Raw genomic sequence first — 11,061 nt, forward strand, 5'->3', positions numbered from 1 at the left:
AGGCTCCCATCATACGTTAGTCTGTCTGGAACTATGGTTACTGTCCTGAAGCTTATTGATTTTTAAAATGGGTCTTGAGTAGGCCCTCAAAATAATTAGGTTATTCAGGATGACTTAAACTTCTGAATAATACAGTCGTGTTTGTCCTTTGGAAATCTAAAATATTTGTTCCAACAGAGAGAATCAGCATCACTGGCTATTTCCAAGTTAGAAGCTGTATTGGGAAACATTTGTTGTATTATTGCTTTTGTTTTTGTACCATTTTTATTGCTTGGATAATATTTCCACATCTTCAGTCTCCCATGTTTTAAATGCAACATATAGCGTGTGGTAAAAGGGCGGCATTAAGATCAGGAGACCTGGGATTTTGTTTCCTGCTGCCCCTCGTTTCCAGCTGGTGGGGTATGTAGCTGTTCAGAAGGGTGTGTAAGATTTAGTCGAGTGTGCTCTAGAGGTTAAAATGTGTAGCTTCCCCTTTTGCTATGAGTGAAATAAGTATACTAATTATATGTGTTACACTATATTACTCTAAACCAATACTATACTACAGAATACTGTCAATGTGTACCTGTTAGTGGTGGCAACCCTAATTAATTCTGGGAGTCTGGAATCCTGAATTGCATTCCTTTCTCAGCCACTGAGTTGTGGTGGTTGGGTAGGCCATTTGTAGTGGGACACTGGGTAGTACAGGGTTTTGAAGTGTAAGCTGTGCCTCACTGAGGATAAAATCACATGCTGCAATTGGCTGTAGAATCTTGCTGATTATCACAGCTAGGTTTTCGTATCCCCATTAACTGCATTCCTCTGTCTTCACGCAGATTGCCATCCATCATCAAGCTTAATGGCAGTGTCGTTACTGACGGGGAGCGCGAGGACTCTGAACGATTCTTTATTCGGTATTATATGGACTTCCCACAGGAGGAAGTCCCATTCAGGTAGGAACTTTGGAGCTGAAATTCAGAGTGCATTGCATAAGAAAGGAGAATGATGCTCATTAGATGAGAGTTCAGCTGAAACTGTATCTTAAAGGCTCGAAATGATACTGGAAATCAGGGCTGGACCATGTAACACCAAAAATTCCTTGCACTCTTACCATCTTAGCTTCCCTCACTCCATATTAATGGTTCTCACCATACTCCTATGCTGGATGTACCTGATATCTTACTGACTACTGTAACAGTTCTACCCTGAAATATGTCCTTCCCTTGATTCTCATTACCAGTTGCAGGCAACCACCACTGCCACTAATCTCCCTAAATTCTGGAGTTACTTAAAGTCCATGCTATTCCTTCTCTCTGATGCCAAAACAAAATGACTATTTCCCTTGCCATTTGGTGGGTAGAAAGTATGTCGAGGTAAGAGCCTCTTCTTAAAAGCTCATATCTCAATTTTGTTTTCTTAACCAAGCGTATTGTTTTGGAAATCTGATGATCTCAGTAAACAAATAAACTTTCACCTAAACTGCGTGATCAGTAGCCTTTGGCACCTATATGTGTTTGCTGCATCTTAATGGAATGAGAAAGGCTTGATCAAATTTCAAGTCATTGCTCCTAATATGTTGCATATAGTTGGGATTGTATCCAGAGACCCAGAGTGTTTTACAAACTATGAAAACTCACAAACCTCTTCCCTGAGATAAGGCAGCAGATACGTAAACTGAGATGCAGAGAACTCAAGTGACAAAATGGGTCATAAGAGTGGTCATACTGGGTCAGACCAAAGGTCTGACTAGCCCAAGATCCTGTCTTCCAACAGTGGCCAAAGCCAGATGCCCCAGAGGGAGTGAACAGAACAGGTTATCATCAAGCGATCCCTCTCCCATCATCCATTGCCAGCCTCTGATAAACAGAGGTTAGGGACACCATCCCTTCGCACTTTGGCTAAAAGCTATTGATGGACCTAACCTCCATCAATTTATCTGGTTCTTTTTTGAAACCTGTCAAAGTCCTGGTCTGCACAACATTCTCTGGCAAGGACTTCCACAGGCCTACCGTGCACTTCATGAAGAACTACTTCTTTTTGTTAGTTTTTAAACCTGCTACCCATTAATTGTATTTGGTGATCCCTAGTTCTTTTGTTATGGGAACAAGTAAATAACGTGTCCTTATTCAGTTTTTCCCCACAGTTATGATTTTATAGACCTCTGTCATATCTGTCCTTAGTTTCCTCTTTTCTAAGCTGAAAAGTCCCAGTCTTTTTAATCTCTCTTCATACGGCACCGTTTCAAACCCAAATATTTTTTGTTCCCCTGTTCGGAACCTTTTCTAATGCCAATATAGCTTTTTGGAGATAAGCTGCCTGCATTTGTACAAAGTATTCAAGATGTGGGTGTACTATGAATTTATGAAGAGGTGATAAAGATATTCTCTGTTTTAAACTCTGTCCCTTTTTAATGATTCCTAATATTGTTTGGTTTTTTTGTTGACTGATGCTGCATATGGAGTGAATGTTTTCAGAGAACTATGCAATTGACTCCAAGATTTCTCTTCATAAATTCGTCCCTATCATTTTGCACGTTCTCAGCTAGAGCTGAGAACTGAATCCAGGTGTCAGAAAAGTTTCTCCCTTACTACTATGCAAAACTGCCTTAAAGCTGTCCTGCAGCTTTAATTTACCTGTGCAATCAATGCATGTGGAGACTCAATTCCCAAATGAGACAAAAAGCATTTTGGGAGGGGCAGGAGATTTTACTAAAGGAACTAAACAGAGCATGCAGCTTCTGAATGACTTGAGTGAAAGCGATATCTGCTTAAATACGAGATGCCCTGTATGTAATTAAATGATAAATTGCGAGAAGGAGAATTGGGTTTAGATTCAGTTACGCACCAAGCTTCTTTGCAGATTGTAAGCTTTGTGTGTTCCTATGTGGTTGTGAGGCATCTAACACATGGAAACTGATTCTGCTTGAGTCCTCTCGATGCTCTCGCAGTCTGAAACAGTAATAATGACTTCATTCCTTTTAAGAGGTTTCAAACTTGGGTCAAAGCATTACTGAGCAACTTGCTATCGCTCTGTGGTATCTGTGTAAGACTAACAGGAAGATGAAGGAAACTTGTGTCCCCTCCAGCTCGTGGCCTTTAAACACCATTGCATCCATCTTTCTGATGAATGGGCGCTTTGTCTGAATGCTGTCATCCCTACACCTTCTCCTGGAGATTTGTGCAGCCACTAAAGGCTGTTTTTTCCACTCCAGAAAGCTTGTGTGCCTTTTCAGACTGTGCTACAGATGACTGAGGTGACTCCAATCCTGAGTTCATGTTTCACTTCTTGGACCCTTGAGCCCCTGCTCCCCACACCTGGTATCACTTGTGTCCAAAGTGAATTTCCTTTACTCCCCCTGCCCTCAAAACTGGAATCTGCTCTCAAACCTAAGTCTGTTCCTAATTAGATTGAGAGCAAGTGTAGCTGATTAGCTGGCAGGGATACAGGCTGTATTGCTCATACAGGGATCCTGGAAAACCTGCCAAAAACAGCTGATCTGGATATGTCTGTACAAGAAAAGCTTGCAAACAGAACTGACTCTTGGCTAGAGAGTTGCGTCCCATTATCTGTGGAGAAAACAGTATGTTTTCTTTTGAAATCAGCCTGGTTGCATTGCAAGTATTCGCAGCCTATATATTGCATGACCTGGAAAAGGAATGAAATGTATAGTGTAACTTTTCCAGCCTTCAGCGGCTTGCGTTACAACTAACGCTCAGTAATCCCTCTTGCCAGTGGGTTTCTAATGAGTTACGTTCTTCTCTCGGCCACTGTTTATACGCAGAGTGTCAAATTCTGTTAACCAGGTTCATTTCTTCAACATCTTCTCTAGCAGTGTCCATCAGGCTGTAGAAGTTGATGGTGTAAGTCTCAGAGGTGCTTATTATCTTGATATTGAGATGCCAAATAAGTGCTGTGGGTTAGTCTTTATTGGTTTGGGGAAATACAACTGTACTACCGCAGAATTTGATTGTGATACAAGAAACAGGCTGTGAGATTGTTCTGCCTCCCTCCCCCACTGCACCCACAAGGTGAAGTTGGCCTAATGTTCGACAGCACACAGCATGTTTACAGTGTGAGTTTTCACTTCCCCTGCATTCTCCTCCTGCGCTCTACTGAGTTCATCCGCACTTTTTGCCCACAACTCTGTGCATCTCAGGTACGCGCAGCCATTCTAACTCAGCTACACGCTCTGTCTAACCAGTGATTCTCTCTTCTGCAAATACCAGCATGATTCCTGGCCTTGCTTACATTTTGCGTAAGGGAGAGCAGCTGAGTCTGTAGCATGTAAGTAACTGGTGAGAAAACAAAGCCAATCCCCAACCATTGAGTTTGTAGATAGGGCTGCCAGCCTTCCAGGATTGTCCTGGAATCTCCAGGAATTAAAGATTCATCTTTAATTCGAGAAAATGTCATGGAATGGAGCCTCCAGGAATATATCCAACCAAACTTGGCAACCTTATGTGCAGGGTATGCCTTGCAAAGAGCAGGTTCCAAGAGAACTGCATATGCTTGTGCCCTCACTCTGTCTCCTGCTGGAGGTGTGAGGAAGTGTCCTGGGGAAATCCTCATTCCTGGTGTCAAGGCGATTAATGCTAATTTAAGTGTTTGTTTGTAAAATGTGGGGCATATGTTTTCTTCTTTCGGACCTAATGGTTTTCTAAATAGACCCGATTGTATCTCCCTGTTCATTGTGAGAACAGGGCAGTGGCCTGTATTTGGACACTCCTCTGCACTGAAGGCTCATTTTGTCTGAGATGATAGGGAAATTGTAGTGCGCTGTGGCTTTTACCTCATGCAGGGTGCAGACAGAGGGCCCGCTGTTATGAAGAAACATTCCTACCTTTAACATGAGTCCCTGGGGTTCCCGTATTGCCAGGATCCATCATCCCCGTGACTGGGGCAGTGACACAGCACTGATCACATTTAGCTCAGAGTCGAATGGGAAACAAAAAGAGCTTTCTGTGCAGCCCACTGTGGAGAGCCTCTGAAATGTTACCTCTTGTCTGCAGCTTTCTAGCTTTGTCATTTCAATTACCTGGTACTTTGTGTTGACTTTTTGCCGCTTTCCCAGCACGTCAGGAGAGATGCTACCTTTTCTTTCCCGATGGCAGTGATAACAGCTGTGGCATAGCGAGTAGAAACGAGACTTGCCTCTTCCAAGGACCACGTCTGCATGACTGGACTTCATCAAGACAATTCTTAGGGATTGTCTAGAGGGGAAAATCACCTAGAAGAACTGCAGCAGTATAGTTCTTGGTGGATGTAGTCCGGGAATAAAAGTCACCTTCCTTGGGCTTAATTGTTCACTTTTATTCTACAGTAGTGTCCCCCTGGGGAATTACGCCAGCAAAGCAACAGGGTATAATTAGATTGCTGTAGTTCTACTCTTCAGTTTCCCCACGTAGACAAGCTTTTGGTTGTTTTCACAATCCTATCAAATCCACATGGCCAGCAAGTCCATACTTCGCTCTGCACCCTCCTCCAGCTGGGGAAAGCTCAGTGGTCCGTCCGGCCCCTTGTTAGATTCAAAGAAAGTTAAATGTTGTATCAAATCAAAGTGGCCTTCAAATAGGTCTGCTGCACTTCCTAAAAATCAGAGCCCATTGCAGTACGTTAAAATTGAGGCACCCAAACCCATAGTTGTTTTTGAAAAGTCTGACCAAAGTGTGCTGTATAGTTGTTATTTACATGTTTAGTATTATTTTATTCTGATACTTTAGTCACATATTTGGGCAAGATACGTAAGCTAATGTTAGAACAATATTCTCCCAACGTCAAGAAATGTGGTTTGAATTTCTTGTTACGGAATAACTTTTCTTAGTTTCTTTAACAACTTGAAAGCTATATTTTCAGAGCAGCACACAGGTATTCCTTACAAATCTTGAGTTGATGAGGACGCTTTCTTTGAAAACAAGATACATATTTTGTCCAAGGATGATATTCTGTCTTCCAGTCAGTCTAATATCTTTGCTCCTATGCAGCTTTAGCCAGAGTCTGAGACAAGGTTACTGGAGTAGATGGCCCTTCTGCTTTTGTTCCTGATATGGCAGCTTGTATCAATTTGTACTTCTTCCCAAGCACTGTATGGAAAATGACAAGAGTCCAACCTTCACGGTCTAGATTCGTCATTCATGGAATTCCATTTACGTCCAATAATTATCACCTGGAATGAATGTGGCCTCACTTAATTAGTGAGTTATAATGAGGACTTCCCTTAAATCTCCACAGTTTAGAGACAAATGTTTTTTAAAAAAAAAAAGCTATCTGGTGCCTTTTTTGCTGTTTTTGCCTGGTGTTGCTGTATGACAAGGGGCCTGTATTGCTGCTCAGTGATTGAATTCTTAAATGGTGTTCTTTACACAACAGAGGGTTTGCTTCACTAGAGGCTTCACCTCAAGTTCAGCATTTAGCTGTTAACTTGATTGCAGTTTTACTGGTGAGTGCCATGTGGTTTAATCATTAAAATGAGGAGCAGGGTGAGTTGTATTTGAGATGCCTGAGTTTTATTTTTGGCTATGGCTGAATCATTGTGTATCTTAACCAAATCCTTTAACTCCCCTCCTGCCAAGCCTCAGTTTTCCAATCTCTAAAAGGATTACAGTGCTTCTCTCAGGGGTATTAATTAAATCCTGCATGGTATTTTCGGAGACCCCCTGGAGAGCTGTGTTTTAATTACAGAGCACAGGTAACTTGTGAGCAGGATAACAATTGTATGAGCCATTGTGATGTGGTTTGCTGTTTCTTATTTTCTAGGTATCATGAGCTAGTAACAAAATACGGGAAGCTGGAGCCCTTAGCAGTCGTGGATCTTCGGCCCCAGAGCAGCGCAAAGGTGGAAGTTCACTTCAAAGATAAGGTGGAAGAGATATCCATCCGTCTAGATCAGACAGTGGCAGAATTAAAGAAACAATTAAAAACTGTAGTGCATTTGTCAACAAGCAACATGTTGCTCTACTACTTTGACCATGAAGCTCCGTTTGGTCCCGAGGAGATGAAATACAACTCACGGGCATTACATTCTTACGGCATTCGGGATGGAGACAAATTTTTTGTGGAACCCAAATCAAAGTAGTATCTTCTGGATTTGTGCATTCGCATGAACACACACACACACAAATTTAAGACTTTTTGCAGGGTTTCTAGGCTGGCTGAGGTTTTGTTTTGTGTTGTTTTTTATACCAGTTAACTTCTTAGCCCAGATAGTGTGCCCAAATCTGTGCAACCCATGCCTCCATTCAATGCAAATGAACTTAGATGAAGATAACTGACTTTAGTGTGTGTGTGTATGTGTGTGTTTCAGGATGTCTGATACCTTGATGTTCTCATTACTTTTCCGGCATACTCGTGAATTTAGCCTGAATGATCAGCTCTTCAAGCTCAGAAGGGTGTTAAGGCCCATCAATAAGGGAGTCAGAGATCAATGCAGAATTTGGTCAGTATTTGTTAGTTGAAGGATCGACTCAGCACTTGACTCTGGCTATATATAGCTGAATTGCTGTTTGTCCAGCCAAGGGAAGTCGCTAAATTTTTGTTGCTGTTGAGGTTAGTGAGAGGATTTTAAGCAGTATTCAGCCTGACTGAGAACTCAGGTATTCAGAGCATCTTAAACTCCACTAGGATTGCAAGAGTAAATTACATGGGAGAAGAGAGAGTCCAATTTAATAAGAAAAAAAAAAAACTTTATTCTGAAAACTCACTATCTACTCTGATCTTGGGCAAACTGTTGGACTTCACTAGCTCTCTGGCATTGTGTGTGCTTCAGTGACACATCAGAAGTTACTGAAGATTGGAATTCACAGTATTTTGGCCAGATAGATTGTTGTGCTAATTTGCAGAAAACTGTCTGTTCTCAGATGGGTTTTGTGTCAATTGGAAATCCAAATTAACTGCACATCAGTATGCTGAATGGCATAGTGGAGTTGCTTTGAATGTCCTTTCTCTATTGCCTGCAAGATCCACTAATAAGCACTTACCTTTTGTGTTGAGAGTAGAAAGACTAAAATAATTTCTCATGACCAAGTCCTACTCCTTAGAATAAAGTTCTGTCCTTATTCATGCTCCAGGAACCTACCTTAATCTTGCACTTCCCCCTTCGTTTTTAATGAGGACCCCCATTTAAGATAAGTATCAGCTTTACTTAAATGAGTTGTAGAAGGTGAGTAGATGAGAAACAATTCACTCTTATTGTAAAACCAGTGTTCTTACCCGGAGTCCACTCCCTCTTTGCCCCCTACCAAACTTTCTATGGGCGTTGTGTGCTGATTTTAAATAGGCCCTTTTTTCCTTTAGAGCTGGGTCTCTTACTTATGATCCTGCTGCGACAACCGCTGCCCTTTTATGTGTAGCTCTTATAAATCACACAGCTGTTTCCCTTTACAGAACCCTCCCTTCTCCTTCCTTCTTCCATCCTCTTGAATTTTACAGTGACTTTAGCAACTACATTTTCAAAAAAATATTTCAAACAGGTGTAGTCAGGGATCTAGTTACACATGAACTTCTGACCTTATGACTTTAACATCTCTTCTGCGCCCCCATGCACTTTCTTTCTCCTGATGCTTTTGTCTGAGTTCTTGAACTCCTTTATTATTCATGGAGTTGTGTATTATCTTCATATTTTACCTGGATTGTCTGAGGAGAGATATAATCTCATACTCATCAGATTCAGTATCTCAGAACTGCTCATCTGAGAGTGGCTCTGCATCTAGAATAAATGTAGAAATAGGAGGAATCAAGATAGGTGAATTATTTGTGCCTGGTCTTCCGCTGTAAGAGTTGATCTCCCGAGAACATCAAGACAAGCAATATAAGACGGACCAAGGTTTGCATGTATGACATGGAATCCACAGTACCTGGCTTGATCCAGAAAGCATAAAGAACCATGAAATGGTGACAGTGTAATATAAAGTTTTAAGGACTCTTGCTGCAGAATGTGTGGTATAAGCTGTAGCATAATTGGGGATGTGTTTTTCTGTCCATTTGGGCAGTCAATACATTTGCTGCCCTGCAGTGGAACACCAAGCCAACACATGTATGATATATACATACATACACATAGAGGAAGTTGTGTTTAATAAGATATTTTATTATAAAAGAAAATTTTATGAAGATATGGTTGTTTACTATTAGAAGCCTATTTCTCCTGTTGACCTACTGTATGATTGTGTTGCCCATCAGTTAGAAGCTTAGGCAGGTTCTGTGACTGATGCTGACGTAAAAGAATATCTGATCGAATTCTATAGAACAGTAATCACCTATCTTGGGTATATTTATGACATTGTAACTGGTATTAACGAGACACTGTAATTACTGACCAACTGTTTTAGCACAATTAAATACCTTGGTTCTAGAGGAGGAAATAAAGTCAATTAAAGCATTTGATGGGATCTTACAAAAGGCCAAATATGTGCTTGTAAGTTTGTTTGCCTGTGAACAATTTTGAGTATATCCAGAAAGAAATCGGTGCTGTCACCAAGTCAGCTCTGAATTACAGTTCAATGTTATTTTTATGATGGACCTGGTAGGGAACGGGAAAATTGAGTGAAAATGGACAACGGCTATGAATTAACAAGGATGATGCCCACTTCACAGATCTGAGATTTAGCACGATTGTATAAAGCAGATCAATGGTCCATCTAGGTTTGTAAAAGCTATCGCAGAAACACTGCTGTTTGACCAATGCAAGGAACAGGTAGCCTCTACTCAGTATTATAGAACCATTCCATTTCTGTCCAGCCGTCAGAATATGCCTTTTTAAAAATATATACGGATCAGTTGACATCATCTGTGTCAGAAAAAAGGCCGCTCCAAAAAAAGAGAAAGATACGCGTCCAGATGCTCAGCCCTTGAATAGAGGTGATGGGAGAAAGGGAATTGCACAAAATTCAAAACATTCAAAACTGGATCATCTTCCAATGGTATTGCCCATTGTAAATCGTGTCCTATTTTTGCAAAAAAAAAGTTCCCATTTAAAATGAGGTGCTTTTGAGCAATTTCATAGGATTTTGGAAGCCTAAAATTGGAAGGGAATAAGACTGCAGGAGTTTTCACCTAGTTCTATGTGATGGCTAGCTCAGAATGCTGAAATGTTGTGGCTTTGTAGACATTCCCAATTGAATAAATGGTACAGGTATATTCTTTCATTAAAAAAAAAAGTAATAACTATTGCTCCTCCTGTGTCCTGTAACAAAGTGCTACTTTTGCCAATTATTGCTTTACTATTAGTGCTGCTTCGTGCACCTAAGCTTCCCATGGTACTGTGCATGGACCAGCTTTTTTAACTGCCGAGTTTATAGGTAACTGGGTGGGAATTAGAGCCAAACATTCCATAGCTTTGTTTAATGAGTTCAGATGCTGTAACGTTTTGCTCTCTGATTCGCATGTGTCTTGAATATCCATGATTTGACCAGATGTTATAGCTGAAGGGCTTAAAACAGCAAAGTTATGGGATGTGCCATTGTAAAAAAGGTTGCCCTCGAATGTGTGCGCGTGTGTTGGACGCAACCATTAACTTTCATGGAAGTTGAGGGCATACTCTGGCCTTTGGACAGCTAGGCCTAGTATACAGCGTCCGAGAAACCACTAACAAGCTCAATCATAGGTTTGGTATGCATTTAAAAATTAGATTGGCCAAGCTACGTTGCTCAGGGCTGTGAAAAATTTCCCGCCCTCAGTGCCTGACTACCAGTGTACGTGTAGGTAGATCAACAGGCACATTCTTCTGTCAACCTAATGCCACCTGTGAAGGGGGGTGGATTAACTACACTGATGGGGAAAAAAAAATCTTTCTGTTGTCATATTTACCATAGGCATACCCATAGTCTTTGTTCAGTTTTTTTGCCTACAGTAGATGGGACCTTAAGGATTCCAAGCATGGATCCTAAATTCAAAATTGTTTCCCCATCAGTTCCCATTTGTGCGTGTAATTGACATTCTTTTTTTTATCTGCACAGATTTGAAAATGCAAAGCATTCCCAAAGCTGCATTTGTGTATGCTCAGTCACCACCATATTTGACTTGTTCTTTTGTAGATGTTTGAGCAGACGACTCCTGCATCATATGGAGAAAGGTAGTCAACCATTT

At 41.1% G+C, this 11,061-nt stretch overlaps 1 protein-coding gene across 3 annotated transcripts in view; it reads left to right on the plus strand.

Moving 5' to 3' along the window:
• Positions 1-10,812, plus strand: part of TBCEL (tubulin folding cofactor E like) — a 31,094-nt gene extending 20,282 nt beyond the window's left edge. For all 3 annotated transcript variants that reach the window (XM_074976844.1, XM_074976843.1, XM_074976842.1), the window contains 2 exons: positions 819-935; positions 6,736-10,812. In XM_074976844.1, coding sequence (XP_074832945.1) covers positions 819-935; positions 6,736-7,054 — 436 coding nt within the window. In that variant the 3' untranslated portion in view covers positions 7,055-10,812. The remainder of the gene's footprint in view (positions 1-818; positions 936-6,735) is intronic.
• Positions 10,813-11,061: the final 249 nt, after the last annotated feature.

This window comes from Carettochelys insculpta, chromosome 25, assembly GCF_033958435.1.
Source record: "Carettochelys insculpta isolate YL-2023 chromosome 25, ASM3395843v1, whole genome shotgun sequence".
NCBI lineage: Eukaryota > Metazoa > Chordata > Testudines > Carettochelyidae > Carettochelys > Carettochelys insculpta.